Genomic DNA, 18,217 nt, shown 5'->3' on the forward strand with positions numbered 1-18,217 from the left:
GTTTGGAGAAAAATGTGAACTTACAAATTCAAGGAACTCAACCAATCTCCAAAAGAACGAATCCAAAGAAATGCATGCCAGCCATTTGGTAACTGAACTGCTGGAAACAGAGAACGCAGAGGACAATCTGGGAGGAAGTCGGGGAAAGGGACACGCTGCTTGGGCGGCTGTCCTTCCACTAGAGACCAGTCTGGCCAGGAGGAGGCGGGACCCTGCGAGGCGTGAGGAGAAAGAGCTGGGGATCTAGAATTCTGAATCCGGGGACAAATATCCCTCAAGAATGAAGGCAATAGGGGAGCCTGGTGGCTCAGTCAGTTGAGTGTCCACCTTCAGCTCAGGTCACAATCTCACAGTTTGTGAGTTCGAGCCCCGCGTCGGGCTTGCTGCTGTCAGTGCAGAACCCACTTCGGATCCTCTGTCCCCACCTCTCTCTGCCCACCTCCCATTTGCACGCTCTCAAAAATAAACAAACATTTTTTAAGAAACACACAAGAGATATATTAAAGTGAAATACTTTAACAATGGTCAAATCGGGATAAATTGGACTTTGTTAAAATTAAAACCATTTGCTCTGTGAAAGCCACTGACATGAAGACAATAAGACTAGCTGTGGACCAGGAGGAGAGGCCTGGATACTACACGGTTTAACAACCCTTAGTGTCCCCATCTGCAAAATGGGGGAGTCATAGCACCGACCCAACAGAGCTCCTCTGAAGACCCAAGGAGTCAGTGTGTGCAAAGCCCTCCCATGGTGCCCATTGTTCCTGCTGCCCCCCATCTGCCCCTCCAGATCCCCCCCCGCCCTCTCCAACCCCCTCTGTGCCCCAGGAGGCTGACCTCCATGGATGGGCTGCTTCGTCTGGACGCCTGCCCTCTGGCTTCACTGGGTCTGGCAGCAGAGAGTCGGGGGTACCCCCAGTTCTCCCTCTGCCCCTCCGGGTCCAGGAGTGTCCAGCTCCCTGTGGGGCCGGTCTCAGGGGCTCGTGGATTACCTGAACTACCCCCTACTTCCACAACGTTCCTTTCCTTAAAGGCTCTCCTGTGACCCCTTGGGGTGGGGCCAGCTCTCTCCTAAGACCCCCGATGGGTACCCTAGATTCCACCTTGTTGTCTGGCTAAATCCAAGGTGAAATTCACACACTGAGCTTCACGGAGCTCTGGGTCGTCTGTCTGACCCTTCTCTGCAGGCCCCGGGTCACCTCTGTGCTAGGACCTGAACCCACGCCCCTCCCCTGCCCTTCATCTGGTAACAGAGCCCCTCTCCCTCGGAGCCCCCCAGCCGCTCCACGCGGTTTCTTACCCGCCTGATGCAGTCCTCCTCACTCACACGTTCCTGAATCAGTCTGACGAGCAGGGTGCTGGGCACCTTCTAAAGGAAAGACGACACACGGAATGAGGGCCTCAGCCTGCACACTGGGCCACAAAGGATGTGTAAGTGGCAGCCCAGCAGGCTCAGCTGAGGAGCTGGCTGTGTGGACACAAAGGTTCGCCAGTCCCTGGCTGACTGCCCAGTGGCCTCCGTAAAGTCCAGGCCTGCCTTGCAGCCCTCCCCCCGCCACCCTGTGCTCCCCACCACATGTGCACACCTACCTCGACACTCTTGCTTATCCCGTGCCCCCACCCAGATGCTCCCCCCACCCCACCCAAGTGACTCTGGGTTCCCTCAGGTCCGTGGCCCAAGTGCCACTGCCTGTAGGCCGCCCTCCGTGACCCTCCCCAGGCTGGGCTGGGGGTCGCCATAATGCCCGACGGCAAACTCTGTCATTGCTCTAACCACACGGCCTTCTGGGGGGTCTGCTCATGTCCATCTCCCCAGAAAGTTTCAAAGTTCCTGGAGGAATGGGACTGGCTTACACAAGCAGGGAGAAGCAGAGGCTGAACTTGAACCCCCTCAGGGCAGCCAGAGCCCCGCCCCTTAAGCACCAGCGATGGCAGGTAAGTGGGGGGAAGGGGGAACAGCCTGTGCAGGTAGGAAGTTAAGGGCAGCTGACCTTCTGTCTCGCTTCTGAACTTTCTCTGGCCAGAATCAACACCCCAGTTTTTACAACCAAGTCTTGAAGGCCCCAGAGCTGACGCCTGGAAAACCTCCTCCCATGTGTCCCCTTGACCCGAGATCATTAAAAGCTGGTGCTTCTCCATACACACCCCAAATGCTTGGCCAAGGCGGACTCCCAGGCCAGCCCCAGACCACACATCCTAAGCTATGTCAGGGCTGAACCAGCCCCCAGGGGGGCGGGCGGGGGGCTCCCGCCAGGCACAGATGAGGGCCCTTGGGTGTGTACTGGGTGCACAAGGAGGCGCCCAGGTGGCGAGAAATCTACCTTCCCTTCCCTTCCCCAAGCTGGGGACCCTGGAGTGGGACCATAAGAAAGAGGGGGCAAACACTTTTCCCTAAATTCCAAAGTATCCACTGGGGAAAAGCCTGGATCTTTCATTCTAGAGGCAGCATTTGTGAGGGTCCGGAGACACCAGATCCTGCCTCCGGAATGCTGTCGTGTCCGCCTGGAGTGCGGTTGGAGCGCCCGGAGAGACCGGGAGCTGGGACACGGCGGCGCCTCTGGAACAGGCTTAGAAATGGGGCTTTGGTAAGTGCTTGTGCATGTGGCAGAATGCGTCCACGCCTCCCTTCCGCTATGTCCTGGCAGCAAGCGTGCAGCGAAGGGGCTCGGGACAGCTCCCACGCAGCGGAATTCGGAGGGAACGGGGCACCTGCGCAGGCGGAGAGAAGCCAGGGGACAGGGGAGCGATCCCCAAAGGGGCTCAGCTCCTGTGCACCCAGCTCCTCCACATTCTGCAGGTAGCGCCCTCACCTGCCTCCCCTTGAAGCTGTTTGGATGGGTCCCCTGACAAGAGCAGGCTGCACTCGGGCAAATGAAGTTCGGCGGTGAAGGACCTCCTTGGGGACACAGCATTCTGGGTAACTGGCTCACAGGGCAGGGACAGGAGCTGGAGGGAGAGGAGGCCGAAGGCTCTGAAGCCCTCAGACAGAGTGATTTCAGAAGGTTATGTCTGGTGTCAGGGGGAGGATAGGCCAAGTGGGTAAAGAATGTTCATAGGGAGACCCTTGGGCGGAGGGGGGTGGGAGGGGTGGCACTGATTGGTCGGGGACTCAGACACTCATGATTTGGGCCCTGGCCACCCGCTGAGTGACACCAGACAAGTCTTCAATACTCTGAGCCTCAGTTTCCTCATTTGTCAGTGAGACAAAGACAAGGTGCCTCAAAGAGTTGCCGTGAGGATAAAACGAGGTGGTACGCGAGGCGAGCCTGGGACGCGCCCAGCCCCCAGCGAGGGCTCAGCGCCGCGGTCATGATCGCCCCTGAGTACCCTTAATATACCCTGCATGCTGCTTCCTCAGCACGGGTCTGGACAAGCAGCTCCACTCAAGGGGGGCACTGATGCCTGGTCTGTGTCACCTCCCACTGTAGCGCACGACCAGGGGCCCAGACCTCTCCCCACTCACGCTCACATCTCTGACAAAGGATGTGGGAAGTCAAAATAAATCCCAGACACGCAGGCCTGCTGCTGGGGGTGGGGGAATCTGGAAGCAGAACACAGACTCACCCTCAGCAGCAGGGCTCGCCTCCCCACCGCTTGCCCTGGGCTGGCTCCGTTCATGGTCAAGCTTCCCACTCTTGGCTACATAATGGCTGCTGCAGCTCCAGCCAGCTGGGTGACCTTGGGCAAGTCTTGACCTCTTTGGGCTTCACACACCTCATCCAGAGAAATGAGTGGCAATTCTGTAGTTTTTCCTTTTAGTTTTTTGTCCCTCATCCATACACCCTGCCCCCTGTAATGCAAAGAACCCCCAAAATTCCTTGAGGAGCCACCCTCGTGCCCTGCAGCTTGTATAGTTTCTGTGGGGTCAAGCCCACCGTCAGATACAGTGGGGGACCCTAATTGGTCCAAGCTGATCGGTATATCCCACTGCTGGCCACTGTGATTGCTTCAGACGCTGCCCATGTCCCAATCCTGACCAAGAGACATCAGGTCCAGGACGTGGGGTGTAATCACCAGGGGCAGGAGCCCTCGCTTTCCAGCAGATCCCAAGCTGAGGGGCTGGAGCCACGGCAGGCACTTGGCAGGCATGAGGGGAGCGTGAGGACACGAAGCCAGCACAAAGGGAGAAACCAGGTCTCAGCTTCATCAGAATGGCTTTTCCACGATGTGGAATCGGAAGAGGAAGACAGAGCAGACGGCGAGAGGGTGAGGGAGGGGGTTCCTCTGGGAAGCATCGGACTTGTCTGTGTCCACTCACTGGAAAGTTCTGGGGCCACCACGGTTTCTACTGAACGGACGGCGAAAGTTAAGAGCAGGAGTGAGCAGGAGAGAGAGAAGAGATGAGTGTATGGCACATCGAGAACGAGGAGGCCAGAGAAGCGAGAGGGAAGCGAGCCAGCATCCGGTCCCTGGCTTCGGCACCTCGGAGACACCTGTGTCCTTCCGTCCACCCTCTCCCCCAACCTTGCCAATTTCTTGCTCAAGCCAGTCATTCCCCCACCTGGAGGTGCACCCCTGGAGAGCTTGTGAGAGCACAGGTCACCGGCCCCACGCCAGGGTTTCTGATCCAGTGGGTCTGGGGTGAAGCTGAGAATCTGCATTTCTAACAAGTTCTCAGGGATGCTGAGGCTGCGGGTCCGGCGACCACACCTGGAGAGCCACTGTCTTAAATAAGCAAACTCCAGCAGCCAAGAGCCCTACCCCGCTTGAGAGAGGCTGCTGGCAGGGGCCGGGGGGTACCTTTCTGCCCCACCCATATCCTCTTAGCTCTTCAGGGGAAACTTCCCCCAGCTGGCTGGCAAGGGGAGGGGGTCAACGGCGGGGGGCAGCCCTTTCCTGTTCCCTCCCGACCCCAGGCAGAGTCGGTTTCCATCCTGAGGCCCATTTCCCTTGAGACTTGTCTCCTGTCCCTGACAACACCCATTCAGGAGGCAGCAAACAGGTACTGGGACGGGGGGGGGGGGGGGGGGGCGGGGGGTGGAGGAGCCCAGGGGGGGAGCCGAGGGGGGTGCAAGGCAGTCAAAGAACAGGGTTGAAAGGAGACAGGTCCAGATGGGGTACAGCACCTGCAGGGGTGTGCCCGGCAGGGGACAGGCCCCTGACTTTGAGCACAGCCCCTCCCGGGCGCCCCCCGCCGCTCCCCGCCTTGGTGCTGTCTCCATGCCAGCTTTGATGTGTCACGTCAGCAGCGGGGCTTCCACGGGGCGCTTCTCGGAGTCCCTGCCAAACTGTCTTTGTAGGAATCAGACTCCCTCCTCCCAGAGCTCTGCCGTGCTCTCCCACCCCGGTCCCGCGAGGCCTGGCTTTGTGGGGAGACTCGGGGACAAACCGACGGAGGCCAGCGAAGGCCCAGAGGGTCACCGAGAAGGCCCAGATCAGATGCAGGCCCCTGGCCCCTCATCTCCCTGCTTTCTTGTCATCAAGGCCGCGCTGGCTCCTGGCTGGACCTCGCTTCTCCTTCCAGCTTCTTCTGCACGGGGCCCTGGGGCAGAGCCACCGATGTGCTGACCTCAGAGGGGCCGTCCTCCCCTGAACGACGCAACGCTGGGCTGCTGTTCACAGGCGGCCAGGTGCAGTGGAAGCTGGCTCTGCCCCCTGGGGCCCCTCACTTCACTGATCACACCTGGGCTTCCTCACTGGATGGCAGGAGCCTGCGTGGTCCCATCCCCCGGCCCCATCCTCTGGCCCCTCCTGCCCCGTTGTCGCCTTGGGTGACACTTGCTCAAGAGTCAGAGACATCTCAATCTGCAGCATGAATTTGCCCCGGGAGCAGAGGCAGGAATCGTTGAGACTCCTTGTCGCCCCCCCGCCAGGCCCCCTTCCTCCTACAGTGCTGCTGGGGGGGAGGGGGAGGGAAGCCTGCACTTGGACTTGAGCTCACGTTAAGACCTGGGCAGAGAGTCTTTAAAGACAACTCTCATTTTAGAGTTCCTGCTGCTTCTCGGGGCTCTCGGTGCAGGTCTGGATGGCAGGCACTCTCGGAGCTGTGACACACAGGGCCACAGAGGGAGGTGGCCCAGAAGAGACGCTGTGGTGGGAAAGGCCAATGAACTTCACCGTCAAGGCCTAATGAACTTAGCCTTGAGTGGCTAACTGGGCACACGGGACAGCGGGAGGGCCCCTGCGCTGTGCGGCCCCCAGGACGCAGAGCAGCAAGGTCCCAGAGGGGATGGCCGGAGCTGACGGAGGCCAGCCCCGCCCGGGACCCTCAGCAGTCCTCCGAGCACTGCAATCCTGTGTGCAGAGGCATGGGTTCTTTCATTTGGATACTAAAGAAAATGGTGACTCTGGCAGCTGGGCGCTTGGGTACATCGGGTTACACCAGATTTTTACATTTGTAAACAGAACTGGAGTTAGGAAATAACACTGAAGTTAGAAAGAACCCACTCTGGATCCTGCCTGTCTGACCCACCGGCCTTCAGAGTCTAGGTCACTTATTCATTCAACAAACACAGGCCGTTGTGCTCTGATACAATAGCCGCAGGCCGAAGAAAACTTGATCTGGCGATAATGATCGTGATGAGGAAGGGGAGTGGCGCTTGGGGTGGGTCCCCCAGGGACCATGTGAGAATTCCCCGGGGAGCATTTGAAAAATCCTGATGCCTGGCCCCGACCCCGGGGCTTCACACTAAACAAGTCCGGCAGGGCCCACGTGAGCCTAATGTGCTTCAAAGATCGAGAACTTCCGGACCAGGCAGCCGCTCAGGGAGGTTTACAACTGTGTATTCTTCCTGCAGGATTTCAGTGATAAAGTTCTTCCCCCCCCCCCCCCCCCGCCCCAGTAGAAATGAAACCATTCCAGAACAATCACACTCAGCTCCCGCTGCACAGAAATATCCTTCCAATGTGGGGACTCTTCACCTTCCTGTCACCTCCTGTGTGGTTAGAGGCGGGACTTGGTTCTGTTCCCCGTAATCTCCCAAACCCCAGCAGGGCCTGCACTGGGCCAGAACCGACGGAGGCACCGACTCTCAGGCTCATGCAAGTGCAGGGTCCGCCCCTGACAGCAGGAGCCTCCTTCGCTCTTGTGCCCTGGGCTCCTGCCGGCCTCCCCCTTGCTCCCCACCCCACCCCCAGGGCCCCCTCACCTGGGGTTTGGAATCAGGGTGGGCCTAGAGAACGGACCAGAGCAGGCAGAGAGGGGAAAGGATCTGACAAGACAGGGTAAACTGAGAGCAAAGATGGCCTCGGTCAAGGCGGAGAGGAGACAAGAAACACCTGCCCAGGGCGGGGTTTATACCCAGAGTGCCCTGGGGCCGGAAGACTGTGAGAAAGCTGCCTCCTCGGGCAGAGTTTAGCCCTGGCCAGATCCCGGAGAAAGACTGATGAGTTTTCGAAGTGTGACTGTGTGCGTCTTACTTCCTTCTGGACAGTGGAAATAAGCGAAGGCCACCCAAATGGAAACAAGCAAGGCTACGAAGTCCGGGCTCGCTCTGGCGGGGACTCACCACGTCACTCGGGTTTGGCAGAGGCTCAGAGGCCGGCAGCGGAGCGGGAAGGCCTCCCGGGTGTGCCCTGGCAGCACTGTGGCCCGGGCAGCGGGGGGATGGCCACCTCGAAGCGGGGCGCCCCGTGTGCCTGGCTTTCTCAGGTTGGCCACACGTTGGAAGGAGGGCCAAAAATGAGGGAAGCCGTCCGTTATTAATCAAGCCCGGGCCACGCGGGGCTGACCGCCACGGGGTTCTCGCTGGGCTTCCTGGATCACACTAGAGGCAGCCGTCTGATTCCCCCCCAGTCTGCCCTGGGACCTGCTGGCCTCCTGAGCTGGTTACTGAGACAACGGGCGGGTTTCCTGGGCCGGCTGCTGCAGGCTTGGGTCAGAGCCCTATTTTTATATACGGTCTGGTCATTGCCTGGTCCATCTCTCAGCAGACAGAGACCAGAACAACTACGGATGAAATGAAATGCTGTACGGGTTTTTCTCTCCAATAACCGGGGAGCAGGGCGATGCCGGGGAGCACGCGGAAAGAGATGCCGTGAGCAGATACTGGTTTAAGCCGGCGATGGGCCCGTGAGGGTTCTGCTGCCTTTCTCACAGCCTCTATCGTTGCAATAGTTTATAATAAGCGGTTCCAAACAAAAGCGCTGGTTCCAATCCCTGGTCACCTTGGATACCCTCAGGGGTATGGCCGCCTGTGCGGGTTTTGTGGCACTTTGCCCCTTAAGGCTTTTCCTAGCGTGACCGTGGCCACGGCTCCATGGACCCCCTAAATCCTGCAGCCTGCGTGCTCTTCAGCCATGAGTCAGTACCTGGACTCAGTCCCTGCTCAGAGAACACTTCAGGATAAGGGGATGAGTCAGCCAAGCCCCCGACTGCACGAAGCTTCCAGGCCCCTTAGCCTGGATCTCCCCCACGTCCCCCAAAGTTCCCAGGGGCCTGGAGAAGGAGTTCATCTTTGGGTCTCCCGTGGCACCGCGCTACTTCCAAAAGGCTGTAAAGGGTTCCCAGTCCGAGGGCAATTTAAAGACGACCCTCAACCAGAGGCCACACCTGGCGACGGCCACCTGCGGCCAGGCCAGGCCACGCGCAGCCGCCCTACGCGCACTGTCCTGGCTCTTCAGAACCTCTCACTCCTTCATCAGTCCTGACAGCCTTGCCTTTCATCTTCCCCCCACCCCCCCGCTTCCAAGCCAAGGAACCCCGATAAGACACCCTTGAAAGCACTCCGATGTGGTCTGAAATATGCTGATAATTAGCATAATGAAACCCAGGAGGAATTTCCTTAAAATCCTCCCCTCTGCTGAATTTTATAAACCTGATAAAAGCATCTTTATCCTGGAAATAAGCCTGCCTCCCCTTCCCCGAGAGGCTGTCTGAAAATGACAAAACCACATCCCCACCCCAAATGCTGGCGTCCCCCCACCCATAAGCACACACTGATTCCTGCAAACCTGCAGGGCCGGGGAGCAGGCCTCTGAGAGCCCCTGCCAGGCAATGGGGGGCAGGAAGTGCTCCGGATTAAACATATTCAGAGTCAGCTCGCAGTGGTGGCGGCTGACCTTGCCGAAGGAGATCCTCCTTCCATCAAGTCGGGGTAACCGGCAAACTTGGGGTTGGGAGTCTGCCCGAGTCCCATCCCTCGTGCCTGAAAACTGCCCCTGCCCTGCCGGGGCCCTCCCGGTCACGTGCCCCCGTGGCCTTGCTGAGCCGGCTCTGCACGCCCCTCCCCAGAGCTGGCTGGGCCCTGCAGACCCCTTTTCCTGAGCACTGGGCCGTGGTGCTGCTTCTGTGGGTGGTTGAGCCAGGGAACAGGGTGGGGGCCAAAATGACAGAAGAGAAAGCTCAGGATGGAAATACAAAGTGAAGTGGCCTCAAAGAGGCGGACAGTGGCCAGGGGTGGTGCCCAATTCCGGCTGCGGGGCCAAGAAGGGAGGTGGTACCTCCATCAGGGCCCGGGATGTGTCCCCCACACGGCCTCTCCTTTTCTGCCCCAGGCAGGGGACGAGGACAGGCTGCAGCCCGCTGGACTGTTCCCCGGCTTCTCACCCCAACTGCTCTGGGGCAGGGCTCTGGGGTAGGCCTGAACCCACCTTTGCCCTGGGTCACTGCTTCACTGGTGCCGGTGTAGGGGGTGGGGGGAGGAGGGGAGTGGAGAGGGGGGGAGGAGGGAGGCCTGGGAAGCACTCAACAAACACAGGGATTCTTTCCATTCTCAGAGTCTCCAGAAAGAATGCCCCAGAGGGCATATCCCTGCCGCTCTGGTCTCAACACACGTGTCCCCCAAATTCATATACTGAAACCCTAACCCTCAAAGTGACAGAATCGGGGCGGGGGGAACTTTGGGAGGTGATCAGGTCGTAGAATGGGATTCCTGCCCTCACGGAAGAGACCGCAGAGGGCTCCCTTGCCCCTGCACCTTGTGAGGACACAGTGAGAAGACGCCCTCACCAGACACCGAACCTGCTGGAGCCGTGATCGCGGACTTCCAGCCTCCAGAACTGGGAGGAATAATCCCTGTGCTTCCAGGCCACCCAGTCTGTGGTATTTTGTCACGGCGGCCCGAATGGACTAGGAGATCCGCTCACATCCCAGAGAGGCTTATGAAGAAATATCTCCAAGTTTCTAATTCGGAGTAAAGACAAACAGCTTGAGCAAGCTCTATATTTCCCCTGGGGAAACCAAAGTTTCAGACATGGGATTGGTGAGATTTTTAGGATCAGGATACTCGGCGCCCTGGGGGGCCAGCCGCAGATGTGTGTGAGCCGGCCGGAGGGGTGGGGAGGGCGGCCCCTGCGCCCCCAAGGCCCCTGAGGTGCAGCGCGCCGGGTCCGTCCACCGCGGGGACGGCTGGACGACGGCCCCGAACCCCCCTGGCCGGGCCGGCGTGGCTCCATGCTCTGTGGACGGACCCCTGCCTCTCGGCACCCACGCGATGGGGTGACCCTGGGAAGAAGCACGGGCCAGGGCCGCTCCATCAGCACAGAATGGTCACCTCGCGCCGTCAGCAACCCCTTTCTGCCACAAACCCCTCGTCCCCACAGCCGCCAGGACACGCACCCTGCTTGAGAGTTCTCTCCTTCCTTCCAGCCCACGCTGCCTGTGTTTCAGTTTACCCCCAGCACTCCCCTCGCTTGGTCCACGAGGAAATGGAGACGTGCTGGGGGTGGGGGGCAAGGGGGACCGTGGGAGCCCTGTCACCCCGTCTCCCCTTCCTGCCGCCCTGGGACCAGCCCTACCGTCACGTTCTGGTAATGCCTCCTGGCACCCGCAGCCAGAGAGGAAAATTCTCTTGCTATCAGGTTCTCCACGGTGAGAAGATTGCTGTTGAGATGTTTGCACAGCCACATTGCCTGAAGAAAGAGCCAAAGAAAATTTCAGTGAACGCTGTAATTAAGAGGACTCCGTTAAAATGCCCAGGCCCTTCCGTATTCTACTAGAAAAGACTGGCCACAGGGAAGCATAACTGCTTTCTGGCTGGAAGGAGGCCACCCAGGGGGACAAGCCCACAGAGCACCCCCCCTCCCCAGTCTGAGGAGGCTGCCCGAGTGTTCTTTTTCCAGCAGCCAGTGATTACACGGAGCTAGAAAGCCCACGGAGGGGCCCTGCTTGTAGCTGCCTTGACGCGCCTTCCCAGCTCCTCAGAGCCACAAAAAGGTTCCAACAGGAAATGCAGGGACAGGACCTAAACATGGGGCACAAACATACCCGTTCATTTTTTCTTAGATCAGGAAATGATCTGACCAAATGAATGTTTAGTTCATTGATGACTACGTATACTCTACAGGGAGGAATACATTTTAGGGAATAATAATGTAATGAAATGCTCTTAATGGCAAGATTATACTGATGGCCATTTCAGCATCGGGATGATTCAGAAGGCCCTGAAGTCCCCCGGGGCAAGTATCAACCTTAATTCTCTCTGTTCCTCCTGCTGGGAGATGTCAGTGATGATAGCCCTGCAGGGCTCTGTCTGGATTATACTGTATATCATCTTACTGTAAAATTAGATTCTGCGTGTCCCCACATAGTGGTCAGACGTGGGGTAGCGCATTCACCAAAAGCTGAAACAGCAGTGAGGCGCGGCGGGCCCTGACCTCGCCAGGGGGCAGAGCCCATGGCCTCAGCCAAGTTGGGACTGGACGAAAGAAGTTGTCTGTGCTCACCACGCTTCACGAATTCTACCCAGCAAATTCGCCAGAGATCAGGGAAGAGCTGGAACTGGGGTTAAGCGCGGTGGGGGGGGGGTGCTGGGGGAGAGGTGCCCAGAGTGCCAACGTCTCAAAGACAAAGGCCCTTTGCCAAAGGAGACCCCTCACCCTGAGTGACCCGACTCTGCCTTAACGTGGCTCGGGAGCCTGTCTGTCTCAGGGCAGAGGCTACCACCTCGGAAGTGGTTTCAACCGGCTTCCTGGGCCTTTTCCCAGGAGATTCTGATCAGGCAGGTCCGGAGGGGAGTCCGGCACCCGCCACCTTCCAAAGCACCCTGGTGACACTTGTGGCTGCCAGGCCTGGGGGCCCTGGGTTTCTAGCAGTAAAACAGCGTGTTAGGTTGGGGGGACCGTAGAAAGGAGTGAAGGCTGGCAGCCTGATCCTCAGGAACACAGTAGGAAAACTACCGACAGACAAGCAGAAGGACAGAGGGAGGGATGGATGGGCAGAGCGGTAGACAGAGAGACAGACAGAGCGCTAGGATACAGACGACTCCCGAGCACAGCAGATGCAGGCCAGCTCCGGCAAGGATCGGCCGTCTTAATCCCTTTTCTGAACACAGCGAAGTGCCAGCTCATCAGGGGACACAGCCCGCCATGTCACCCAGGCCCGGGACGAGTGCTCACAGTAGTGGCCCGGTCATCAAGGAAGAGTTGACTGAAGTCCGCTAGCCAGGCTTTTAAAAGAGAGTTCCAGGGGCACCCGGGAGGCTCAGTCAGTTGAGCGTCTGGCTCTTGATTTCAGCTCAGGCCATGATCCCAGGGTCGCGGGATGGAGTGCCGCAATGAACTCCACTCTGCACTGAGCATAAAGCCTGCTGAAGATTTTCTCTCTCTCTCTCTCTCTGCCCCTCTCCCCTGCTCATGCTCGCTCGCTGTCTCTAAAATAAAAAGTCAGTAAAAAGCAGAGTTCTGTCTCAGATGATTAAAACGTTACAAAGTTTTGACACTCAAAAAAAGGAGTTTAAGGTTAAGACTGTAGGCAGGACGAAGCACACCAGCTTCAGGACTTAAGCCTCCAACTTAAGACAAAGAAGTGGGTACGATGAGGCATCCGCTGTATCTTTAAAGCCATATCTAAAGTGGAAAGGGAATCATCAAAGCAAACACGGCAAGATGATAAATTCTGGAAAATCTGGGAGCTGAGTATCTATGGTGCAGTTTCTACGCTTTTCTGATTAAACAGTCTCATAATTAAAACTTTAAGAGTGAGGGGCGCCTGAGTGGCCAGGTTGGTGAATCGCCCGACTTCGGCTCAGCTCATGATCTCACTGTTCGTGGGTTCGAGACCCCGCGTCGGGCTCTGTGCTGACAGCTCGGAGCCTGGAGCCTGCTTCGGAGTCTGTGTCCCCCTCTCTCTCTGCCCCTCCTCGGCTCACGCTCTGTCTCTGCCTTTCTCAGAAATAAACATGAAAACAACAACAACACTTTGAGAGTGAATCTAAAGATTCCGTGTCAAAAGTCTCTAGATGCTGGTCTGCTTCTGGAAATTTATCCTAAGGATGTAACCAAGTGTGTGCAAAGATGGTCCCCCGCGGCCCGAGAAAACCCTGGAACGTAGATCCCAACTGTTGAAATAATGCTCACCCCTGGATGGTTGCAGAATTACACTTTTGTGTTCTGTGCTTTCTAGGCTTTCTACGAGGCCTGCTTGCCGCCTCTCCTAATAAGAAAATAAGTTAAAGAAGCGGAAGGGAAGGATGAAGAAACGCTCCGTTGTGCTGAGAACCCGCGGAGGGGCGGCCCGGCTCCCGCTCTGCAGGGAGATGAGATATTACGGCGTTACAACACTTAATATGATGCACTTACTATAGTTGTTTTCCCCGAGGCGGGTGGACCTAATATTACAATCTTCGGCACTGTGGAATAGAAAGATTTGAATGTCACCGCTCGAAATGATAAAGCAAGCTCCGTGCCCGCGGTACTGCGGGGGTATTCATTTCCTTCCTCCCCAGATTTCATTTTCTGCGAGTGACACGGTCGTTTGTAACCCAGTGGCTCAGGGATGGTCTCGCCATAGAACATACTCTGTATGTTTAGGGAGGTAAGTGATCACTGAGATGGTTTATTTTTCTGTCTCCGAGGGGACATGGACACGGTAACTTGTTTGCTAAACTAATAAATATCAAGAACAATTGGGATTTCGAACACCATAAAGCATTTTAAACAGGGACTTTGTCTTGGGGACACGCTCTCAAATAAAGCTGTATTTTATGTAAATGGACCTTCCAAGCTTTGTTTTATATATATTTATGCCTTTTTATTTAGCAAATTGTATTCCCCATCATTTTACAGAGGGAAATAACGGGGGAAAGCCTGGGGCGGATCGGCCAGATTTATAAAACCCCAGATAGGAGAGCCTTTGTTTTCCAATGTGGGCATTTCCATGCAAATAGCTTGCTTCGGGGTGTGAGGCTTCGGGCTCTGGGAGGTTGTTGGCCCCACAGAATTCCTCAAGACGGGGGGGTCGGGGTCGGGACTACCGACTAGGTGCTGGCCCACTGGAAAAGACCAGACCAGCCTCTCAGGAAAAGCAAGCGCTGGGAGGCATGTGTTCTTGGGTCAAAACAGGCTTCAGGACGTGGTGTCTGGACAGATGAATCCATGCTGATTCCTCCAAGTGCCACCTTGACTAAGCCACCCCCGGCCGCTAAACATGGGGGGCCAGGAGCACAGAGCAGAGGTTGGGAAGGCAGGCCTATCCCCTCACCGCTGCTGGCCTGACCCCTGAGCCAAGGGGACAATGAACAGGCGTGTCTCCCAACGCATCTGAGCCTCTGATGTCTACACGCAGAGACCACTGCTGCCAGGGCCCCAGGAGGGCACCTCGTCCATGCCGAGGACAACGGACACGCGTGCCCTTTTAGTGTGGCAGCGGCCACAGAGAAGGAACTAGGATCCATTTGGCCCATGAGCTCACGATCGGCACATGGCCGCCTGGGTGTAAATACAGAACTCTGTCCAAATTCACGGCACCTTCTCATTTGCCAAAAGCACGGAAGGACGGTTGAAGCTGATCCGCTCGCCGATTCACTCGTCGAGCACCTCGTCCTCGCTCGGCACTGGGGCCGGGGCTGCCGAACACAGCAAGCTGCGTGAGACAGGAGCCAGAGGGAGCGGCCGTCCTCTGCTCTCTCCTCGACAACACGACAGGCTGCACCCACGTCCTGGGTTTCTGCGGCTGCTTGGACGGGTGTGTGTCCCCGGTGGCTTTAGAGCACTGTCATTTTCTACGTCTGGAAACGTTTACAAACCTGGTCCGTTGGCCCCAGTGATGTGCGAACTTGCTTCTCAGGAACCCCACATCGTTCCTGTTGGTGGTGATGGGAATCAGAGATGTGGGGGCAGGAAGGCCCCGGCCTACTGGCCCAATGCTGCCACGCTCTAGTTCAGCAAAGCCCTGCACACACTTTCCTCTCCGAGGCAGGCTCAGCTGGGACGCCTCCGGCCCTCCCCAGTACGGCGGACACAGCTTCCAGTGTTCTGCCGGCCAAAGCCACAGTTAAGGGAGCACCAGAGGGCCCGCTCAGGCTCCTGTGACCTCCGCCCAGCCCCCTCTCTCGATTCTAGCCACAGGCCTCTGCTCAAGCTCCTCAAACTCAGGCCAGACCCAATGGGACTCGGGGCCTGTGGAGCCCTGGGAGAAGGAGCCTCACCTCAACAAGAGCGTTTTGGGGAACGAGCTGACTCCCAAGTCACGCATTCATCTTGACAAAGTTACGGGGCTCGGAGGCTGCTGGGGATGCCCTCCCCTTCCAGGCTCCCGTAAGTGGCACCCAAATTGCACACATCTCTGAAAATGCTTTAAAAGGGGAACATCCACGGCCTTTCTCCCCATCTAATTTCTCGCACACATTTATGTGATTAATTTCAGTTTCTTAAAATCTAACACCTTGGAACCCCAGCTCTGCTCATGAGTAATTATTTATAAACAGTGTCATAAAAGGCTGCTTGACTGCCAAGAGTAATCAACTTCTTCAAACCACTTCAAAGGAAATCAAAAAACCTTTCCATCCACAGATCCTTTTGAGGTTTAACTAGGAGCATGATTTAAAATTCACAAGAAAACCCTTAGGTATTGGAGCTCTAATACACAGCTTTCTTGGACAAACGTTTGATAAAAAAACGCAACATACCATTATATACACCATCACCTGCTTTAATATCGCCCAGGGCTACTGTAAATGCTCACTTTGTACTAAACCTGATTTTCTCGAGGCGAAGGGGATGCCAGCCATGTGCCGGGGGCTCCCCTCATTCCCTCATGTGCGTGCTCACTGGGGTGAGTCCGGAGCCTTCTTTCGGTCTACACTAGCCACCGGCCACATGAGCCCCTGCCCGCCCCACCCCGTGCCCAGGAAGCAGAAGCGCTGAGCGCCCAGCTTCCAGGAAACACGGGCCGCTGCGTGGCTGGAAGGAGGCAAGACAGCCTCCCTCACTAGCCCAGGGAGGCAGAACCGCTCACTGGACTTCAGAGGGCCTCCCCTTGTCCACTGTCCTCTTCCAGAACACACAAGAGAACACTCACAAAAGCATGCCCTTCTGCCCAGACTCCCCTCCTTCCCCCATGTCCTGCCTCACTTGTGGGCGGACGCCTGGGCACGGGGAGGAAACCTGCAGATGTCCCTCTCTGTTCTTCACCTAAGCGGTTGGGCCTTGAGCAAAAAGGGCAAAGAGATTCCAACATCCCTGAGAGCTGCCAGCCCCGGGCCTGGCAGAGGCGGCGGAGGCCTGTGGGGACAAATCCACCCCCCAAAACAGTGGTTACTGGGATCCGATGCCTCTACTCCCGGAGAGAGCATCGGGCCAACACCTTGGCTCTAGCTATGGAGGAGGGCAGGAGGCCGGCCCCCTGCTAGAGCCAGACGATGCAGGTCTGGGTTCTTCGTCCCCGCCTGGGAGCGGACAGGGCAGGTGCAGCATGGAGAAGGAATGGAGGCTCCGTGGCGGGCGGAGGAGGCTGTAAGGCCAGCCCCCAACGGCGTCGGCCGCACCGAGTCTAAAACAGAAAGATGGTGGGGAAGTGACAGTTCGACGCTGAAGATTACACGTGCGCACAGAGGGGCAGGATGAAATATGATGAGAATCTGCCTTGAATTTCGGCTCTTGAATTTCCGGCTTCAGGGGGCGCCTGGGTGGCGCAGTTGGTTAAGCGTCTGACTTCAGCCAGGTCACCATCTCGCGGTCCGTGAGTTCGAGCCCCGCATCGGGCTCTGGGCTGATGGCTCAGAGCCTGGAGACTGTTTCCGATTCTGTGTCTCCCTCTCTCTCTGCCCCTCCCCGTTCATGCTCTGTCTCTCTCTGTCCCCAAAATAAAAATAAACGTTAAAAAAAAAAAATGAATTTCCGGCTTCAGGCTGGCGGTGTGAGGACACGGGACATGGCACACGTGGCCCAAAGTGAATCTTTCAAACCAGCAGGACAGAGCAGTGCCACGGCCCGGCTCCTGAGAGTTGAGATGGTTGTGTTATTACCAGGCACAGTTTTTAACTCAGAAGGATCTGGCGAAGGGTCACGAGTGGGAACTCCCACGCCCTGTCGTGGGCGGGGGGGGGGGGGGGGGGGGGCGGTGCGAGGCTCAAGGCCTTGACCTTGCTTTTAACTGCTGCTTTGCTTTCTCTTCACTTTCGCTTCTGCTTTAACTTTGCTTTGCTCTGCGATGTGTTGGTGCTGATACAAGAGAGCCGAACGGCCCCCCGCGGCCCGCAGACAACACCGAGCCCCCGTCCAGACTCGGGGTCGGGGGAGGAGGTGGGAAGGCAGACACATCCGTCTCCGGCGCGGGAGGCCCGGCTGGTGAGCTTCGGTCTGCGGCCGGACCTCCGGGAAGGAAGGTGGCCCAACCGCCACCCGCACCCCGGTGCCATGTGATAAACAGCCAACCGGAGAACAGAGGCCTCTTAGAAGGGTCTCTATGGGGCAGAGCGAGCCCCACCAGGAACACACGGTGGCCGGGTGGGCAGCTCAAGAGGGTGGTGCTCCCGGCCCACGGGTGCCCACGGCTCCGTCTGCACCTGGGGCATGTGGGCTCACAGCCAACGTCAACTCTCAATTCTGCCTACCCAGAGAATCACACAGGGGCACCGCTGTGCTCTCCGTGAGCCACTCTGCTTAGGTTGGTGAAATGGCACTGGGACCCAAGCAGCCCCTCGCTCCGATGCTCTGCGGCCAAGCCTGGAACCGCGTCAGGATCGGCGGGAGGGGGCACGCCGGAAAGGCCAGGCGTGAGTGGTGCACCTGTAGGCCTGGAGTGTCCTCTCTCTCACCTTCTTCTGTTGTTGTGTCTTGATGCATCCTTTCTCATCTCAGGCCTGTGAGCCCCACCACAGGGCATCTCAGGCCTCTGCCCTTCTCAGCTGCGCCAAGCGCTAATTTCACTGGCGAGCCGGTATCTCCTTCAAAGCGGCCAGTGCTCCAGTGAAGAGAAACATCAAAGCTCGCAGACACCAGTTCTCCCTGACAGCTCACACAGGATGGGAATGATCCTCCACTTGGCAAATCGGCCGTGGAATGGAGTGCCCCTCTCTTCTCTCTGGTTCTGGGCCCTGGCTTTGGGTCTAGCCGACCT

The 18,217-nt window shown here is 57.5% G+C and overlaps 1 protein-coding gene across 9 annotated transcripts in view; it reads right to left on the reverse strand.

Moving 5' to 3' along the window:
• The window catches only part of AK8 (adenylate kinase 8), a 129,620-nt gene that overhangs the window by 105,094 nt on the left and 6,309 nt on the right, over window positions 1-18,217 (reverse strand). For 6 of the 9 annotated variants that reach the window (XM_019816698.3, XM_011288706.4, XM_045043322.1 and 3 more), the window contains 3 exons: window positions 13,459-13,508; window positions 10,678-10,791; window positions 1,301-1,369 (listed from right to left, as the gene is read on the reverse strand). In XM_019816698.3, coding sequence (XP_019672257.2) covers window positions 1,301-1,369; window positions 10,678-10,791; window positions 13,459-13,508 — 233 coding nt within the window. Of the gene's footprint in view, window positions 1-1,300; window positions 1,370-7,088; window positions 7,526-10,677; window positions 10,792-12,276; window positions 12,888-13,458; window positions 13,509-18,217 lie in introns of those variants that run through there. The other 3 variants (XM_045043325.1, XM_019816702.2, XM_045043326.1) reach the window with 3 other exon arrangements.

This window comes from Felis catus, chromosome D4 (genome assembly GCF_018350175.1).
Source record: "Felis catus isolate Fca126 chromosome D4, F.catus_Fca126_mat1.0, whole genome shotgun sequence".
NCBI lineage: Eukaryota > Metazoa > Chordata > Mammalia > Carnivora > Felidae > Felis > Felis catus.